Source organism: Haplochromis burtoni, unplaced genomic scaffold (assembly GCF_018398535.1).
Source record: "Haplochromis burtoni strain Fernald_Lab_line unplaced genomic scaffold, NCSU_Asbu1 Contig_1149, whole genome shotgun sequence".
Taxonomy (NCBI): Eukaryota; Metazoa; Chordata; class Actinopteri; order Cichliformes; family Cichlidae; genus Haplochromis; species Haplochromis burtoni.
This window is the reverse complement of record NW_024583510.1, coordinates 51306-71930: the sequence shown is the minus strand read 5'-3', so window position 1 is coordinate 71930 and position 20625 is coordinate 51306. Positions and strand designations below refer to the sequence as shown.

General features: G+C 40.9%; 2 protein-coding genes across 4 annotated transcripts in view; both read left to right on the top strand.

The window, feature by feature from the left end:
* The first annotated feature begins 2701 nt into the window (after window positions 1-2701).
* Window positions 2702-5122, top strand: LOC102304979 (neurogenic differentiation factor 6-A). Of its 2 annotated transcripts, none has more exons than XM_005951828.3 (2): window positions 2702-2998; window positions 3293-5122. In XM_005951828.3, exons 1-2 carry the CDS (start codon window positions 2870-2872, stop codon window positions 4235-4237), a joined length of 1074 nt encoding a protein of 357 aa, XP_005951890.1. In that variant the 5' UTR covers window positions 2702-2869; the 3' UTR covers window positions 4238-5122. The 2 variants fall into 2 exon arrangements, with proteins under 2 accessions (XP_005951890.1, XP_005951891.1); XM_005951829.3 differs by having other exon boundaries at window positions 2886-3057.
* A 9313-nt stretch (window positions 5123-14435) lies between these two features.
* The window catches only part of itprid1 (ITPR interacting domain containing 1), a 54342-nt gene continuing 48152 nt past the window's right edge, over window positions 14436-20625 (top strand). The window contains exons 1-4 of one of the 2 annotated variants that reach the window (XM_005951827.3): window positions 14436-14551; window positions 14622-14751; window positions 15128-15179; window positions 16930-16967. In XM_005951827.3, the coding sequence (XP_005951889.1) occupies window positions 14646-14751; window positions 15128-15179; window positions 16930-16967 (196 nt within the window). In that variant the 5' untranslated portion in view covers window positions 14436-14551; window positions 14622-14645. Of the gene's footprint in view, window positions 14752-15127; window positions 15180-16929; window positions 16968-20625 lie in introns of both variants that reach the window. The other variant, XM_042216636.1, reaches the window with a different exon arrangement.

The following is a 20625-nucleotide window of genomic DNA, read 5'->3' as shown; positions in this document are numbered from 1 at the left end:
CACACACACACACACACACACACACACACGCACGCAGACAGACAGACACACACACACACACATTTTTCTCCTTGAAACTGGAGACAGGATTATAAAGCAAATTCCACAAAGAGGTGAGATTGTGTGTAAAGTGTAAATAAAACAAAACACAATGATTTTAAAATCTCACAAACACGTTTTATTCACCATCGAACACAGAAAACATTCTATGTTAGAACTGAGTCATTGTATTATTTCCTCAAAAATATTAGCTCATTTTAAATGTCAGCAGCTACAAAACTCAGAAAAGTTGAGATGGAGGAAGCTGACGAGGCTGATTGTCCAGAGATGGTCTTTTGGGCCTCAGCTGACAAACACAGGCACAAGTCTGTCATGGCTGTTACGGGCTCCTGAGTTTGCTGTCTACAAACAGAGTAAAGGAAAAGCCAGGCGACTGTGCTCCACAAACACTGTTGTCTTCTCTGAGCCAAAGCTCATAAGGCTGACTGAAGCAAACTGTTACGAATACTGAAATTCACTGTGAATTCTTGAAAGTGAGTTTTCAAAAACGTGGTGACACTCCTGCCCCACTCTCACATGTGGTGGGCTCCACAGGAGACGGACCGTCACAGCTCTGAATGCAGGCCTCAGTGCCTACACTCACTCAAAGCTCCCTGTGTGGGTTCTCTGTGGGTACTCCAGTTCTTCCCACAGTCCAAAGACATGCAGTTAGTGGGATTAGATTAACTGGTGATTACACAAGAATGTGAAGGGTTGTTGTCCCTGCAGGAAGAGGAAGGGGAACTGAACAAATGTGGCTAGTCCCATAAAATGACGCCCACCAAACTGTCAAATAAAGATTTTATGAGCGTAGCATGATGTCCAAGCATCCTTTAGTGGGACTACGCACAGACCAGCACCATGCACATCACTGGCACGCTGTTCCCTGAATTATTACCCTTTTAGTGATTAAAAATGAGTAGTCAGTGTATTGATTATTTTGTGTTCTGTCATGGAGTGAGAAATGCAAAGGCAGTCCTCAAAAACAAGCAGGTTAAATTAAAAACTCGATTTTAATTAGTTTGGATTCCTCAGGGAAATGTACAACACCACAGTTCTTCAGTCGCTGCTGGATTTAATCTCTTCATGGAATTTCATCGTCATCAAATCCAGTGTTCAAACTGCACGACATTACTCTCATTACTAAGCTGTCACAAAAGAAACACCCATGATGGATAAAACTAAAGAGCTCTCTCAAGAGCTTCACAAGCTTTTTGCAGCAAAACAGCCTGACTGCTCTGGTTACAGAAGAACCAGGTCCCAGTGAGCACTGTTGGGACCACCTGAGCCAGTACAACTGTTTCCATGTAACAACAAGTAATGTTGTTTTTCATCTCATTTACTTGGTCAAAGGCTTTCTCTGCATCAACACACAGTATAACCTCTGGCTGCACAGAGGGAGCTGAGGACAACAGCCACAGCACCGCGTCTTCCTGTGATAAAAGCAGATATGTTTTTTAGTTTGACATGTTGTATTACCACAATGGATCTAAAATCAGACAAAAAACATAAAATCAGAGTAGAAACAAGTTTTTACTGTAAGAACCACAAACATGTTTAATGAATCACAACTTGAAATAGAAACTGTAGATTTTAAAAAACTATGCACAAGTTTTAAAACAACACAGTTACATGCAGCTAGTACCTATAAAAATTATTTTTATTTTTTAAAACCTTTTCAAACTTTTTACAGAACAGTCAGGTGTTCTCCACCGAATACGTTTTTGCTTTTGCTTGCAACAGGCTGGAGTGCCTGGGCGTGCTGTTTTTAGAAGACTTATTTGTATAGGATTCAGGAAAATGATAACAGTACCCTGTGTCACATATTGACTCTGGGTACTGTTGAAACAACCTCTGTGCATGGAGAGTTTAGGTAGCTGCTCTGCACTGTGCTGCATCGTTGTGGGGTCTACTTTACCATGTTTCACGTTGAATGTGGAAGAAGAAACTAATGTGGTTAGGAGGGACTTCTCATTAAGAGCTAGTTACTGTCATTATAAATGGCCTGGATGACAGGCCACTCCAAATAGTTCCAGATTATCCAAAGTTAAGAAGAGACAAATGTACTTTGTGCAGAGAGTATCAGTTCATACATATTTAACATCCAGTTCTTTCTTTCCTAATGGTCTTCCAGATAGATGAGCATTGCATTCATCAAACACATGTTGGAGGCCTGTCATGGTGCAGGGCCAGTCTAAATGCTGCCTCTAACCAAAAAGGCATAATGAGTATTTGAATCTGTTACACTGACTATGGAATAGGAATGGGTCATGGATGACAATTCAGTTGGTAAAATACTCTCTGTCCAATTTGAGGATGCACTAAGATAAAGAATTTGCACTTTTATTTATAATAAGTACATAAATAAATACCCTGTTACTAAATTCTGCTCACCACAGTCTTTTTACCATTACAAGTAAAGATATTGGCACATCAGGCATCACTATGGCTCTCGTCTGTGCCGAGAGTTGCACCTGATGCATGGACTCTCTGCGGTCCATAAACTATGTGCAGATCAAGTTGAAAATTCACAGCAGGCCAAAACGACCCTTAGGCCACTGGTCCTCTGATGGCCAGTCCACCACTGGTTATATGCACGTGACAGCACGTTGCAAGGTGTAAGCTAGACAGCTGACAGGAACAAGTGCCCAACTAGCTTCAGCTCACTGTGTGACTATAGCAGCTCAATGTGAAGTCTAAAAACTCAGATCAGCATCCACCATGTTAGGAGCAGAGGGAAAGAGGCACAGGCAGAGTGATGCAGAGAGAGAAGAGGGATACGAAGCTAGTTTGCATGTGTGTGTGAGGGAGAGAGAGAGGACATCAGCAGATGGCATCAGTGTCTGTGAGGCTGCAACAAGAAGAAGACGCTAGCAGGAGAAAGAGGGAGGAGAACGTGTTTGTCGAGATACTTGGAGGCTTCAGGACGATACCTTTTAAAATTGAACAACAGAGCCAGGTGAGCCAAGTTATTTAGTGCGTCATTGAAAAATAATAACAGCCTACTAATTAAAAGAGGTAAGCCGGGTAATTAATTTCAGCTGTATCTATCACTGGTATTTTTCACATGATAAGGACTTTTGTTATATCCCAGTTGTTCCTAATTGTTGTGATATTTTGCACAATGAGATTATGATGTTTCGTATGTGTACAGTCAAATTTTCTGCTTAGTTTTTTCCTAATTTGGGGATTTGTATCCTCTAAGGTTTGAAGCCTTGTATCTAATTTTTCTTTCCCCACCATTAACGTGCAGGACAGCATGCTGACTTTGCCATTTGATGAACAGTCCTCCAATCAAACCATCAGTTCAGTAAGGATGAGTTGGACCTCTAACAAATTAGTCAAATTGATTAAGCCAGAGATTGACAGAGCCCCAGAGGAAAGCCTTGATACCAGGAGGGAGGATGAACTGAGGGATGTTGAAGTGAAGGAGGAGGAAAGTGAAGCAGGAGATCCAGCTTGGCTCAGAAGAAGGGCTTCTCAAAAGAAGAAACTGAGCCACTCTCGCCTGGACCGGGTTCGACTACGACGGATTGAAGCAAATGCGCGGGAAAGACACCGTATGCATGGACTTAACAATGCATTGGACAGCCTGAGAAAGGTGGTTCCCTGTTATTCCAAGACACAAAAGCTGTCCAAAATAGAAACCCTCCGCTTGGCCAAGAACTACATCTGGCTTCTCAGTGAGATCCTGAGCACTGGCAAAAGGCTGGACTTGCTCACATTCGTTCAGACTCTGTGCAAAGGTCTCTCTCAGCCAACCACTAACCTTGTCGCTGGCTGTCTCCAGCTCAACACCTGCAGCCTCATCTCACAACCCGACGAGGAGTCGTTGTCTCTGTACGCAGCCTATGATCACCATCCTGGTCCCGAGGCTGGGGGCTCCACCACAGCGGGTAGCGGTAGGTCTCTGCGGCCCTTTGGCTCTTTCTGCAGCCCCTTTGAGTCTGTAAACGACAGTTCCTCTCCAGACAGTTCTGGTTCTCTGGATATGGGGACTCTCAGCCCACCCTTCAACTTCAGTGGGCTTTTCACCCTCAAACACGAGGAACCGGTCGACTACCGAAGTTGTCACAATGGTCTCCGCTATTGTCCCATCAATCAGGCCTCCAGCTCAGACCTTGGTCCCTATGACATCCAACTCCGGGGACAGTTTTACCAGGTGCAGGGGGAATTAAACAAGCCTTTCCATAATTAATAAACAGCATATAAATGGATGAGTTCTTAAGAAGTTCAGTAGTGCCAACAATAACAGGGAAAAAGCTAGGGTTTGTTGGAGCGCATGATGAGAAAGCAGTAAGTCATCTTCACCGAACTGTCTGCGGACGACAACCTGTAATGTGACAGACACAGACGGACACACACACAAGGAAAACATGCAGAGTCCCATAATAATAATAATAATAATAATAATAATAATCTGTTAGCTACATAATGACTTTTTCTTCTTGTGGGCCAAATCGCTGAAGGTTTTACCCAAAACACATGAATACTTTTAAAATATCAGGGCATTTATCCAGAACTTTGCTCCCTGAAACTACATTTAAATTGAATGCACAGCCGTTTCCATGGTGTTTTTGCTGCAGCTGTCATGCTGGATGAACAGAACAAATGTGGTGTGATATTGTGATCCTCTCTGTTTTGCTTTACGTAGTAAATTATTATAAGGATGTCAAATGCATTTTGTGTGTTTCTGTAACTCCACTTTGTTTGTTTTAGCAGCTGCTGGGTGAATGTTCGATGGTGAGCTGTTGTTCTGCATTACATCTTTACCACATTTGTCACAGCTTTGTTTTCACTGACATGATGAAAATAATGTTCTGCTGATAACAACAAGTCTCTGTTTCATTAATAATGTTTGGATTCATTGTGTTACACAATGATGAAAGTGTCAGTGTTTCAGCAGCTTTCCAGAGCTGACCTCAGGCAGGTATATACTGTGTACATGGACGTGTATGCTATGTTGAACTATGTGTACTATTTACTATCATTTAAAGTCTTATTATGTTCCTTGTGATTGATGTTGTGATTTGGCACTGTGTTAAATGTAATTAATTTGGCCCAAATAAATGTAAGAACAATAGTTAGTGTTTACTTCAGCTTAGCATTAACAATTATATTTGAAGTATTGATTCTTGAACTCTGCAGATATTTGGCAGATTCGGCTCCAGTGGTCAAAGAGAAGATTTACATGCACAGGCAGCACTTTGAGTGAAATGTAATTGTTAACTGGTGCTATGTTAATAAAACTCACACATCATAATGAATTGCATTTAAAGCAGTATGTGACTAATGTCAGATGTTACAGTGGTCATGCACTAAACACTGACGATAAACGTCTTCCCAGCTGTTCACATGCTCAGTACATTTAATGAACAATTTCCTCTTCCTACAATTTTTACATTACAAATTTAGCCCCAAAGGACATTGGTCCGTCTTTTTTACAGCAGATCTTCATGGACTGATGGAAAATGTTAAAGCTCTGATGTGAATTACAGTTAGAAGATGCAGAGTTTTCTCTGTTATTAAAGCAATGAATTGAACTTGTTATGCATGAAGCTAGTCGCTGATAGAGGTTTCCAACAAGCTCAGTCACAGGGTGACCAAAGCAGCAGGAAGCTGAATATTGCCAGGAGCATTTTAATAAGAAAGTACTCAGAGGCCCTCGTGGGATGTGGCTTAACAGCCAGTCAGCAGGTGATTTGCATTTTATATCCGAATCACTTCGGGATGACTCGATATATCTTCCATGACCTCTGGACCCAGAAGACGTCATCCTGTTTCTGTGGTTGGCACTGTCCCACCTTTTGTTTTGGCAAGATTGTCGTGTGTAATCCTGTAAAGGTTTAGAGAAACACTGGGACACTTACTGTTATACATTTAAACTGCTTCCTGTTTCAAAGCTCCAGTTTCCATCACACATCCACCCATCCATGCATTCATCTCATCATTCTTCTCTTCTGTTTTAACTTTTCAGTTTTAAGCAAATGCCACACATGGAAGCTCTGCACTGTTTTCTTTTATTGCTTCTATTTTGTGATATAATTTAAATCTTGTGTCTTTGCCTTAGAAAAGCTCAGCTATTTTTTTTGTTGTTATAACAACTTAAATATTTATCCAAAAAAGGGGGAAAAAGTTTGCTTTGTCTTTGTTTATCATGGACTGGGAAACCCAGCAGTACTTTAACTACAGGGGAGTAAGAGCCTGGCTTCATTAGAGGGGTGGAAGTAATATCAATCATCCCACTGGTCTGGGATCAGATACAGCACCAGGTTATGTCAAGAACACCATGTCCTGATATTTCAAACTAATCAATAGATTAGCAGCAACTGTAACGCAGTATTTGATCAATCGATCGATCGATCGATCGATCGATCAATCAATTTTATTTATATAGCACTAAAAACAACAACTGTTGACCAAAGTACTGAACAATAAAATAATCAGATAAAATTTAAAAGTTAAATAAAATGAAAGAAAATAATAAGAATAAAATAATGACAGACTCAGACAGAATTAAAAGCCAAAGAGTAAAAATGGGTCTGAGTTTTAAAAGTACCCAGTGCTGGAGAGGTCCTGATTATTCCACAGAGCAGTCACAGCAAAAGCCTGATCTCCTCTGTGTTTTAATCTGGACCTGGGGACAACTAGAAGCATTTGGTCCGCAGACCTCAAACATCTTGCTGGAGTATACCGATTTAAAAGATCAGAAAGATATATAGGAGCTAGTCCATGCAATGTTTTAAAGACAAGTGTCAAGATCGTGTAGCGAGGCGAGTATAGGGGATATGTGCTCTCGCTCCCACGTGCCAGTCAGAAGCCTTGCTGCAGCATTTTGAACCAGCTGTAGTCGGCCAATAGATGACGAGTTAACACCAGAGTAGAGGCTGTTGCAGAAGTCGAGGCGAGATGACTCACGGAAATCGCACGGCCCGTGACAATTCTGTTTATCACAGTCTTTGAGTTGATCTTCAGAGGAGCAAGCAGGTAGTTAACGGTTAAGTTCACATCAGGCCAAAGGCTTCCACCGCCAAGGACACACATAAATGAAATATGCTGATGATGGCCCCATGTACAAACAGGCTCTTAAAGTGCTCGGTGAGTTGTTCACATGGGGATAACACCACCTTTGTGGAGAGTTCATTCTGCAGTTTACTGAAAAGCCGCTACAGCGCCGGTGGAGGAGCTACACTGGAGACCTGTCTGATGACTGATGGGGAAGGCAGCCAGAAGTGTGGTGCTACCAGAACATTCTGCAGGAAGTGCTGTTTGTGTTTATTTGTTTTATCTTTGTCTAACATTTAAATTTGTTTGATGATCTGAAATATTTAAGTGTTACATAACCCCCCCCACACACACACACACACACCGCTGTACATGCATACCCCAAATAGCCTCCGTTCTCACACTGTGACCAACCTCTGACAGAAAGCGAGAGGTAATGAACTCAAGGCTGTGGCAGCTTTGAGCCTCTACAAGTCTTTCACAGAGAAGACGCCTGTGTAAGTGACCTAGTGGCTGTCAGCATGTGGCTGGAATGAATGACAGCAGAGGTCCCACTGAGCCAACACAGCAGCAATAATGAACGTGGGACTCATTGAACATATGAGCCTGTGAGAGCTGTCGGTCTGTAGAAAAGGACATAGTACAAGAAATCCCAATTTCAGTTCATTGATTTAAAACGAGGTAGCTGAAGAGAATGATCCACAGCGAGGTCATACCTAACAATAACAACAGAAACCCTCACTGGGCAGAACATATCTGAGAGTGAGAGCAGAACACAGGAGACACGAGGGTTTGGAATGAGGAAATGTATTAACAGTGAAGAGCTATTTACAGGCACAGTGTATTTACAAGGCAGGACGTGTATAGAAACGCAGAGCCGGGACGTTATCAGAAGCCAGACTGGGCGAGAGGCGGGATGCTGGGATGTAAACCAAAGCTTCAGCACCAATAAAGATGATCTCCACGGGTGAGCAGGCACACAGGCACTCCTGAAAGGACAATGCGTCGCGCTGCTCCTTAAGAACGCTTCTGATCAATGCGTCTGGTGAAGAACAGGTGTGCCAGAGGCTCAGTGTAGCCCCGCCTACCTGTGCCAAAAAAGGAGACACAAAACCAGACAAAGACAAAAACAGCACACAACAATAATGGGGCTCCTAATAACATCATGTCCTTCTGTTTATTCAATGTGTGAGTGTTTTTCATCTTTGAACGATGTCACTCTGCATAAGTAAATTCAGAGCCACCTGTAGCCCCTCTGCATGCACACACCACCCCAAACAACAACGGTGTTGTGCAAATTTCATTTTGTTTGACTAGCTTTCAGTAATAAATGCTAGTAATTAGTAATGTTAGTAACAAACGTAACTGTAATATTTAAGAATAATAACAATATAATAATGTTCTTACTAATAGCAGCAACAGTAATATTTACCATGACAGTGGACTTGTGCACTTCCATCTGTCAGGAGGCCTTTTAAAGTAGTTGCACATACAAAACCCCTGATATCATCTTGATGATATCATAATGATTTTGTTATTTATTAAATAAAATATCATGTTGTTTCTCAGCCAGAAAATTGTGTAACAACAAAATGGTGTGCACACTTTTCCTTCTGTCAATCTTTGATCTGATTGGTTGGCTGCTAGCTGTCTCTTCGGGCCACAGATGATCCAAAAGGCCCATCTGGCAGCCTTCTCAGGGTGCTGATTAGTAATGGATACAGTCCACTGTATCCTTCCCACTGCCTATAACAACTCCCTTGGGTGTCTTGTACATGCCACCCACTTACAAGCTGGGCACATGGCAGGCCTTTCTGAGAAGCTTTCCCCCAATAACCACCGACACACATAAAAACATAAATAACAAAAATGAAATAGTTTTCCCATAAAAAGCCTTGGTTGCTTCTTTTCAGGTTAGCCAGCTGCGATAAGTCAGAGCTCACACGGTTAACTTGACTCAGCAGCGGCTGAGTGCTTTGATATGACCCCCCAGGTGCTATCAGTGCATCATTTTTGTTTTCATGTCTTATTTTTTTGTAATGTTTTGATTGCATATTTTGTCATTTTTGTAAAGCCTCACGTAATTGTGGACCCTTGCACATCAGCTTTGTTTGTTTTTTTACATTTTCATTGAACTTAACCTGCTGTCTCTGGTTAAACAGCCGTGAGGCTGCAGCTGAAAGAAGAAGAACGTAAACTGTCTTGTAGAGCATACGTTTGCTCTCAAACACACCACTTATTTCTCTGTGTTGCTTTCAGTCTGTGCCTAACGTCTTCGTGGTGTGTGTCTCTCTCTCAACATATTGTAGTTTGTAAAATCAGTTGCTCTGCTGCTGATGACTGGTCTGATTCTACCAGTGTGTGTGAATGTGCACAGACAGACCAGGAAACCCTGGGCTGACTCGTTAGGTAACAGGTCTCGTGACCACTTACTCCAACTGCTGAAATGAGAGTAAACGAAGTCGTATGGGTATCCTGTAACTACTACTCTGTAGTAGAACCCTGTAAAAAGTATCCTTCATTAGGAAACACACAGAGATTAATTTACAGATTACTTTAGTCACCCTGAGACAGTTTACATGCTGTGTTTTGTGGAAGGCAGCTTCATTCAGTCCTGCAGGTGGCTTGTTAGCTCAAGAATTATGTATGATTTAGATGTTTTGGTGACACCTAGTGGTAAAAAAAAGACATTAACTTACGGTGCGATCAAAGGTTTCTACGTGGAGTAAAGGCACCTGGAACTATCTGTAACAGTCATAATAAGAGTTACTTTGTTCTTTACTGTCATCGCCGTAGGACACACTCAACATTGGTTTTTATGAAAGTCAAAGAAATATTAAAAATGAAGCAGTTTAGACTGATACTGTCTGTAATTGTCATTTTTTTCACACCAAAATCTGATGACATTCAAAAGCAGACTGTGAACATTTAATCTGGCTTCATGAAAGGCAGGAGTTACACAACCTCTCCACCAGGAAGAGGGAATGTCTGCGGGAATACATCTCATGTCAGTATACCATACCATACCACCTTTATTTATAAAGCACTTTAACATAAAACCAGAGTTCACAAAGTGCTGCACATGCTAATAGCACAAGTAAAGAAAATTAAAATAAATAACTAAAAAACTAAAATAAATTGAAACATGTCAAAACAAATTGAGTCAACCCCTCTAATCAATGCCAAAGGCTTCAGCGAATAAATATGTTTTAAGAAGACTTTTAAATTCAGAGAGAGAAGAGGCCTAACATGCAAGGGTAGATCGTTCCACAACTTTGGAGCAGCTACAGCAAAAGCACGATCACCTTTAGATTTATACTTAGTTTTCGGTACCTTAAGGAGCTGCTGATTGGCGGACCTAAGGGAACGGGCAGGTGTATATAGTTGTAGTAGCTCAGAGAGGTAGGGGGGGGGGCAGGCCATTAAGAGATTTAAAAGCAAATAAGAGAATTTTAAAAACAATCCTAAAATGTACAGGTAGCCAGTGGAGTGAAATTAGAATCGGGGTAATGTGCTCAGACTTTTTTGTTCCAGTTAAAAGACGTGCTGCAGCATTTTGCACAACCTGCAGGCGCCTAATGGACGCATCACTAACCCCAAAATAAAGTGTGTTACAATAATCCAGCCTAGAAGTAACAAAGGCATGGATTACTGTCTCAAAATGCTGTTTCGATAAGATAGGCTTTATTTTGGCTAATTCCCTCAAATGAAAAAAGCTAGATCTTACAGCAGCTCTGACCTGGCTTTCAAGTTTAAGACTTGCCTCTATTTTAACTCCCAGATTAGTGATGACTGGTTTAACATACTGTGCCAGTGAACCAAGATCTATAGTAGTGGCCTCAGAAGCACCACCAAAAACCATCACTTCTGTTTTCTGTTCATTAAAATGTAAAAAGTTCAAAGCCATCCAGGCCCTTATTTCATCAAGGCATCTGAGCAGTGGGTCTACTGAGAAGCCATTTATCTTTTTGAGTGGGAAATAAATCTGGGAGTCATCGGCGTAGCAGTGGAAAGAAATCCCATGTTTCCTGAAAATAGACCCAAGGGGTAGGAGATATAGAGAGAAAAGAAGCGGGCCTAAAACTGAACCCTGTGGGACCCCACATTGAAGAGAAGCAACAGAGGATACAAACTCCCCAAGTTTCACAGAGAAAGTTCGCTCTGCCAAATAGGATCTGAGCCACTGCAGTGCAGCACTCCGCATACCCACCAACTGCTCTAAACGGGAGATTAAAATATTGTGATCCACTGTATCAAAGGCAGCAGTTAAATCTAACAGGCAGCAGTTAAATCTAACAGCACGATAATAACACAGTCATTTGCCAAAAACACATCATTAAAAACTCTTAAAAGGGCAGATTCGGTACTATGTAAAGCTTTAAAACCAGATTGGAAAACTTCCAAAATACCGTGTTCTTCTAGGAAGGACATTAATTGCTTGTAAACTACCTTTTCAAGAATCTTTGAGATAAAAGGCAGTTTGGAAATAGGTCTGTAATTCGCAATAATATCAGGATCAAGAGCAGGTTTCTTGAGTAGAGGCTGAATCACCGCATGTTTGAGATTGACAGGTACAACACCAGAGGACAGACTACTATTTACAATGGATTGTACAGCTGATGCTATAGTGAGAAAAACCTTTGAAAAATCGAGGAGGGAGAGCATCATGAGGGGAACCTGAGGGCTTCATGTGAGCAACCAACTCCTGCAGGCAGAGCAAGGAAACTGGCTCGAACCTGTCAAAGACACCAGAACAGGGACAGGGGTAGAAGGGTCGAGAACGGACTGGGAAGTCTGCGCTTTGACAGATAGCACTTTATCAATAAAAAAGTGTAGGAAGTTTTCATTAATTTCCTGAGAGGACTCGACACCAGCAGTCTGTGGAGCGTGAAGGACCATGTCAATAGTCTTAAATAAGACATGAGGCTTACGATAATTTGCCTGAATAATAGCAGCAAAATGTTTCCTCTTAGCATCTTTTACAGTTTTCTGGTAAGAATTCCAGTAGTCTTGTAACATTTGGTATGAGACCTGAAGTTGATCCTTCTTCCATTTACGTTCAGCTCTCCTACACTTTCTTCTGGCAGCCCGGGTGTCTTCATTCAGCCAGGGTTCAGATTTGGCTTTTACTTGCCTAAGCTTAAAGGGGGCCACTGAATCTAAAGCAGTTTGGCAGACAGAGTAAAACCACGTACTCAGCTCTTCTGTATCATTGCATATGAAATCAGGAAGTTGACCCTACAACATCACAAACCTCTAAGTTAGAGACAGGTAAATTGTGAGTTAAAACAAGGTCCAACGTGTGCCCATATTTTTGTGTAGGCACAGACACAGGTTGCACAAGATCAAAAGAGTCAATAAGATTTAAAAAGTCCTTTGCCATTGGCTTGTCAGGGCAGCACACATGAATATTGAAGTCCCCAATAATAAGGACATGATCATATTTTGGCATAATTTCAGCCAACAGATCAGAAAAGTCATTTAAGAAGTTCTTATTGTATTTTGGGGGTCTGTAAACCACAGCACAGAGCACTGTGTGAGAGCGACCTAGCTCAAACATGCTCAGTTCAAAGCTACTAGGTGAGGTTGATAATGGCAGTGGTTTACATTTATACTGCTTCTTAAAAACAACCGCTAGTCCTCCTCCTCTGCCTGATATTCGAGGAGAGTTTAAAAAGCAGCAGCCATCAGGTAAGAGATCTGTGAAAGCGCTGGACTCACCGGCCCTCAACCATGTCTCAGTTATACAGAGGAAATCCAGTCCTTAGGTCATAAATAAATCCCTTAAAATAAAAGTTTTATTACTCAGCGATCTAGTGTTCACCAATCCAAACCTGGTCCAAACCTATGTCCATTATAAGTTGCATTGGTAAGATCACTGGCAACTCGGAGGTCCAACAGTTTTTGGCGATTGTACATTAAAAGAGAGTTGACTCTAGCAATAAAAAACAACATAAGCAAACACAACAGAGGAAGAGCCAGACGGCGAGCCACACACACTGGCGCCATCTTGAAACCTCACTTACAGTTTGCTTAGTAGTATAACAAACCTTTTCACTATTTATTCCTGATTAATATGTTAACTGCATATAATTCAGATATATTTTTCTCTGGTAGTTTATCTGTTGTATGACTTGCGTGAACAAGCACAATAATCTTCAGGACTCGACTGTTACCACAGCAGACCCACATCAGTATCATTCTCTGTTTGAAGGCTGTGCACATGGATTTTCTGTGCTTCTCTTCACGGTTATCAGGAAAGGTACATTTTTGGACTGCATGCATCCTTTTAATTCCCTTTTCCTCTTTCTAACTTTAGGGCAGACATTACTCATAAAACTGCCCATAAAAGAAAACACTTTGCATTTTAAAGTCAGCCTATCAGCTCTTCCTGCCTGCTGAGGCCTGCTGCCATTAATGTTCATGCAAAGTGTCCCTGATAGGAAAGCCACTGTGCAGAGACAACCCGACATGCTACTTTAATGACCAAAACTTTCCTTTACCCCCCCCCCAAAAAAGAAAAACACAGAACAATACTTCAACTTCCTATCAGCAGGAAAATCTGAAACATTTTGTAAAATGATATTTACAGAGAACAAAAGCTTGTATTCAATTCAATTCAATTCAATTTTATTTATATAGCGCCAAATCACAACATAAGTCGCCTCAAGGCGCTTCATAGATACAGAGAAAAAACCCAACAATCATATGACCCCCTATGAGCAGCACTTTGGCGACAGTGGGAAGGAAAAACTCCCTTTTAACAGGAAGAAACCTCCGGCAGAACCAGGCTCAGGGAGGGGCGGGGCCATCTGCTGCGACCGGTTGGGGTGAGAGAAGGAAGACAGGATAAAGACATGCTGTGGAAGAGAGACAGAGGTTAATAACAGATATGATTCAATGCAGAGAGGTCTGTTAACACATAGTGAGTGAGAAAGGTGACTGGAAAGGAAAAACTCAATGCATCATGGGAATCCCCCGGCAGCCTATGTCTATTGCAGCATAACTAAGGGAGGATTCAGGGTCACCTGGTCCAGCCCTAACTATATGCTTTAGCAAAAAGGAAAGTTTGAAGCCTAATCTTAAAAGTAGACATGTATTAGGACATGAACTGTGCAACCAGCAGAGGAAGTAACAAGTAATTAAAAAATGAACAAAACTCTGATGAGAGCGAGATCGTTTCACACAATTACATGTTTTTATAACACTCTTAGAATAAAGCTTTACGACATATCCTGGGGAGGAGTACAAAGACATTTTCTTACATTTTCATGTGGATGTACGCAGGCACACACTGATAAAATAAGAGCAGGAAGTATTCAAAGGCATTAATCACTCAACCAGGAAACAGTATTTCCTTGTAGGGCTGAAAAGTCTAACCAGGTCATTTGCATGTCCCTTCTTTGCTCAGTCATGTTTACAGTGTGGGAAGAGAGCGCGATGAAAGCTGCTCTCTGTGTTGATCCAGTTATAGGCTCAACTGTCTTGGTGCCTGAAATTCACACTGGTAAGTCATGTGTACATCAGCCTATAATTCTGTATACGTCATACTGATGTTCTGAAGTTTCTCTCTGTAGTTGTCTCCGTCCTACCCTCCTTTCATGGCGTTTGAAGGAGCTGCGGCCAAAAGGGCCAAACTCGTTGCATCCAGGGTCCACTGGGGCAACGCGGGCCCATGTGTTTCCATTATGGACCAGGACACTCACGGTATGGAAACTACATGCACTTTACATACCAAAACTAAAGAATACTAGTTGTTTGCCAGTTTTATTCTCGTTTGCTTAAAATCTCATGTTGCTAATATAAAGATAACTAAAGATGAATTAGAATAATAGTTCCCCAGATCATGTTAGTGTTTTCATTACTTTTCTGACATGTGACCCACAATACTTCCAACTTGTTTCCAAAAATAGCCACATTCTTCTTATTGTATTAGAAAGGATGTCTTTACTGTTAAAGTGTAAAATGACCATGTCAGTTCAACTGTTGCTGTTATGGTGCAATCTGTTAGTGGAAGCGTCCTGCTGCCGTCTCTTTGTGTTTACTGTTAGTGGTTTCTTTATAATTTGCTTGTCCACCACAGGAAATCCAAGTCAGGACAGTGTTGGGAAGTGGCTCAGCACCAATGTCACTCAGTGAGTATCAAGCCATGAATACAGACTGCTTTGTCAGTGTAAACAGTTGGCAATCAACCTCTAAGATTACAAAATACCACTTCACTTATTTGTAGTTTTGTCACATTTTACCTTACCCAATATCATAGAAAAACGCATAATAGACACAGCATTTCATGCCTGCAGAAGTAGCATTAGCAGCAGGGAGAGATGATATCAGTAGTGAACAAAAACATGTGAAGGGTCCTCATTGTCAGAAACCATTAAGCTAAGGGACTGATATGTACATACATATAAATGTGATAATAATGTAATAATGCGTTCCCATTATTATGTTCATGATGGCTTGAACATATCTCCCTCTGCTGGCAACATACTGCAACTTCCGCAAGTGTGTCCATTTCATGTTGAGGAGAGGCACGGCGTGCCTGTTACACGCTTCGCCGTGATAACGCCGCGTACTTTGCGGTGAATTTTTCACACGCCTAGTTGGGAACTGTTAAGCCCAAAATACAATTTTTTTTTTAAATTACTCGTCTAATGAGTGACTAAGCTAGGCAGCAAATTTAAGGGTTCAAATCAAACGTTTTGGAGTCTAAATTTTAATGGAAATGACTTTTTTCTTTTTAAATCAAATCTCAATTACCCAGAAAACCTGTGTTCACCTGGTCACACCCCCAGCTGCTTTGTAATGATTCACAGAAAGTATCCTGGACTTATATATATAATGTTGAAACATGAACTAAATCCTTGTATGGGAGAATATATGTGAAGACCCACTTTACTGACTTGGCTTCATACTAATGCAAGAGGAAAGGTGATCATTGTAACCTTCTCTGGTTCGATGGCTTTATTAACTCACTGGTTCTATGATCACAAGCTGGAAGTTACAATGGCACTAGGGTCAGTAGTCGGTATACTGTCAGTTTAAGATGCAACAACACCAACTGTTTTATGTGTTCTTCCAGTACAGACAGCTGGTCAGGTCTGAGGACTGTTTTTAATAGATGATGACTTTTCATTGGGGCATTAAATTAAACAAAGACAAAAGATGAACTAAGCTACACTGATCAATATGATTTTGAGATGTCACTTCCTAACATCATTGTTGTTCTGCTGAGAACACATTTTAAGAAACACAAATGTTTCCTGTGGATAGTAGTCAGAGTTTCATTTTGTGCGTCATAGTTTTTATTTGATTGATCATGAGAAACATCCTCAGGTGTACTCAAACTCTTGACTAAAGTAAAACACGAGCAAAATAATTAATAAACTATTTACTACTACTTAGTAAATAGTTTATTACTTCTGCTACTTTACTACTATTACTACTATACAGGTATTTACTATTTAAAGAAATAGTAAATACCTGTATAATTGACCTCATTTTTGTCATATTTGTGGAGGAGATTGAGGATGAAGATGGAGCATACTGTTGCCACCCTTCACACACAGTACCCAATGTTTATAAAGGATGGTGCCCACGACAATAGTACCGTATCCTGCCCACATTATGTGTGCTTAAGTGGACTACTTAGGATGTAGTGACTTGGCTTTATTTTATGAATGAAATAAAAATATAAATAGTTTATTTTTAGCATGAAGACAAGCTGCAGGGATATTTTAAGAGCATGTTTAGAATATGGCAGGTGGTGATAGTAAACGTATCCCCATCCCGACTCAGCGTAATGATCTCAGAAGTGATGGAAACTTACCTCTGTGTGTGAGTACTCTGTTCCTCCTTCTCATAAAATGTGACCTGTGTTTGCAGGGAAGATGCAAAGCAAGAGCCACTGCAGGAAGACGCAGGTACGAACAATGGGAATCCTTCTGTTTCTCTTTTGCCTGTAAGCTCTTTCGCGCCTTCACTCCGCCTCAGCTGTATATTGTTTTATTCTTTGTGTTAGTTTGTGCTACAGAGTGGTGAGTACTTTGTCTGTTTGGATTCGATTGTTTCTGTAGTCATCTAGAGCCCTTTTAAATGAGGCAGAGAGCTCCGCCTGCAAATACGAGCAGAAAATGTTGGTTATTCTATCCTGTAGAGTAGACGCTGCAAATCCTTGATAGACGAAGCTGTCTGATCAATAGATGTTGTTCCTGCTGTACGTTCTTTATACAGTCTATTTGAGTTGATCCAGTCTCAACATCATGTGCTGTTTAATGTTTTAATGAGTTGTTTTTATCCAAAACGGCTGCCACAGTCATCATTATGCTTTTTACTGAAGACTATAACTACATTTGAACTAAAACTGAAAATCTGGTGGTTTGGAAATTAAAAGCTGTTCCAACAACATGCACACATTTATGCATGTTGTTGTGGAGCAGTATGAATTATGTAAGCCTTCTTGCCTCACCCCATCCTGAGGCAAGCCTATTCAAACAGCATGCAAATAGTGGTTGAGAACACCATGGGAACAACAAATAGTCCTTATGCCTCTTTCCCGCTCCGGCTCCCTGAAGAAAAACATCCAGCTCGCTATTGTGTCTGTAATTCAAGGCACTGTTGCTTCTTTGTTACACGTGTGTAAATCAAAAGAACCCCACACTATTCTCTGTTTGACTATAACAAGTCACTCACAGTGATTCTGTGGATTTTACAGAATGATGAGTGTGGGCTACAATATCTAGAGAAGAAAATATAACTTTAGGAGAATAAAAACACTGGTGACTGGTCATTTGTGCCATTATTATTCAACAATCATGAATAAACACATGTTTCTTGAACATTTCTACGTACCTGCACTGGAACCATGTATTTTAACATGGCGTTACAGATCTCAAATCAATGTGCTGTTCTGTCAGTGACAAACAGATGGTTTGTTCATGTCTGTGCTGCTTTTGGCCCATTAGCTTAGCATCTAATGTGTGAAAGGGAAAAGTAATAGAAAAAGATCTTCTTCATTATTATTATTATTATATTATTATTATTATTATTATTATTATTATTATTATATTATTATTATTATTATTATTTATTATTAAATGAAAGTGAACAAAAAGTGAATGAAAAATATGCTAGAAGGCATGGTATACATGCAACAGCATAACCAAGTGGCTGGCATAGTTTACAGTAACATTTGTGGTGGTTTTGGTCTGGAAGACCTGCGGTCCAAAGGAGATACGTCCCCAGGGGTGGTTGAGAATAACCAAGCTAAGCTCCCATGGGACTTTCAGATACAGACGGACAAAGTGCTAATGGCTAACCAACCAGACATAGTGGTGGCCGACAAGCAGAGAAGGAAGGTCGTAATCATAGATGGTGATAGCAAGATCAGGGAGAAGGAAGACAAGGAACTCAAGAAATACCAAGGTCTGAGAGAGGATCTTGAGAAGAGGTTGAGAGTAACAGTGGCAATAGTGGTCCCTGTGGTAATCAGAGCACTCTGGGCAGGGACTCCCAAACTGGGTGAGCGGCTCCAGCAGATCTCAGTAATGACATCTGAGATCTCTGTCCTAGGAACACAAAGATACTGTGCACACTGTCGTACTGTTCAAAAGTGTTACAAGGAAGGAACAGTGGTGAACAAGCGAAAGGGTCATTTAATTAGCCAAGACTAATTAAAGAGCAAAGGCTGGTCCGTACACAACGGACAAGTTACTATAGCAGCTCAAACTGATGAAAGACAGAAGGTGACCTCATCTGATGAAACACTTTTTCTTTTCGTGGAAACGTTTGTAAAAGACATGGCACCAGGATGCACTATGGGAAGAAAACTAGCTGGTGGAGTCAGTGTGATGTTTATGTGTGGCTGGGAGTCCTTGGCTTCAACCATCCATGTGGAGGTTTCTTTGCCACGTACCACTTACCTGAGCATTGTTGCACTATTCCATGGAAACTGTATTCCTGTATTCAGCAGGTCACTGTGCCCTGCCACAAAGCAGAAATGGGCCTCAATCCATGGAGGCTACAGCCCACAATTCACAGGACTGAAAGGATCTGTTGCTAACATGTTAGCATCAGATACCTCTGCTAGTGATGGGTCGTTCGCGAACGAAATGGCTCTTAGAGCCGACTCTTTGACGTGAACGACGCGAGCCGGCTCCTCATCGCGAGCAGTCACGTGCGTTTTTTTTTCTTTCTTTCTCTCACCCTCTCTCTCTCTCTCGCACTTTTTTTCCGCTTCACTCTGCACACGAGCCTTGTACTTTACGCTGAGCAGAGGGGGGAGGGGCGGTAGTTACACTCAGTAGCACAGGAACAGAGCGGGAGGGAGAGAGAGAGAGAGCCAGGGACAACAACGTCACATTAGAAAGGTATAGTAATCATCCACAACTATTTTCAGCTGCAGATGATAAAGGATTCAGAAAGTTTATTCATACAGGTCCATATGACAGAGAATATGCATCTTCTTTTAGTTTTCATATTATAATTTATATTTAATTGTGTTGTGGTTTGCAGTGTTTTGTGTTGTTTCACTTTGAATTTGTAAAAGGAAACAGCTGAAAATTTAAATAGTTAAAAGTTGAAATGTAAATAGTTGTTTTTTGTATTATATGATTTATTTATTACATTTTATGTGGAGTGAATAAATAAAAGTATATCTACGGTGGCCCCTAGAGACAAAGCACATACAAACTTCAAATCACGTACGAACTCTGAAGCATGTACAAACTCCAAAACACGTAAAAACACGTACAAACTCCAAAACATGTAAAAACTTCAAAACACGTAAAAACACGTACAAACTCAGAAGCACATAAAAACTCAAAACACGTACAAAAGACAACAGAAGTGCTCCAGGATGCTGGGCGCAGTGTTGAGCTTTTGTTATCTTGTGGCTACACAAGCCAGCAAGTACCAACGACCGGATTTGGTGTGTGGTAGTAACAGGTAAATGAACTTTTTTTAAAATTATTTGAATATATTTGAGTGCCTGTGTATAAATACACAAACAATACACACATGCTTTCAATTGTGTAATTTAAGTGATCTAGTAGCTCTGCTTTGGAAGTTCAGTTCATGCTAGAAATGTGTTTTGGAGTTTGTACGTGTTTTGTCTCTAGGGGCCACCGCATATATTTATATATAGACATATATAAATAAAACCACTTTTTTTACGTTAGTAATTCCTTTTGTGCATAATTTTATATTATTGTTAATAATAAATTTATTAAAGCAACAAAACAACCTGAAGAGCCGGTTCGGAGCCGAAAGAGCCGGCTCTTTTTAGTGAGCCGAACCGAAAGAGCCGGTTCTCTAAAAAGAGCCGGAAATCCCATCACTAACATCCGCACACCTTCAGGGGTCAGTCCATGCCTCACTGGGTCAGGTCTGTGTAGCTGAAGGGGGACCAACCCAATATTAGGCACATGGTCATGATGTTATGCCTGATGACTGCAACATAGTTTCAGTTGTACGGTACACTTACATAGACCATGTTCAATTTCAAACAAAAGTTACATTTAAATGACAATTAACCCTCAATATTCAGGAGGAAAAATGAACCTTTGAGCTTGACAGAAATAA

Excerpts from the sequence above, each read along its gene's own strand:
- LOC102304979 (XM_005951828.3), top strand. The coding sequence starts at position 2,870 with ATGGCATCAGTGTCTGTGAGGCTGCAACAAGAAGAAGACGCTAGCAGG. Across the intron at positions 2,999-3,292 it reads AAATTGAACAACAGAGCCAG|GACAGCATGCTGACTTTGCC; the intron begins GTGAGCCAAGTT and ends ATTAACGTGCAG.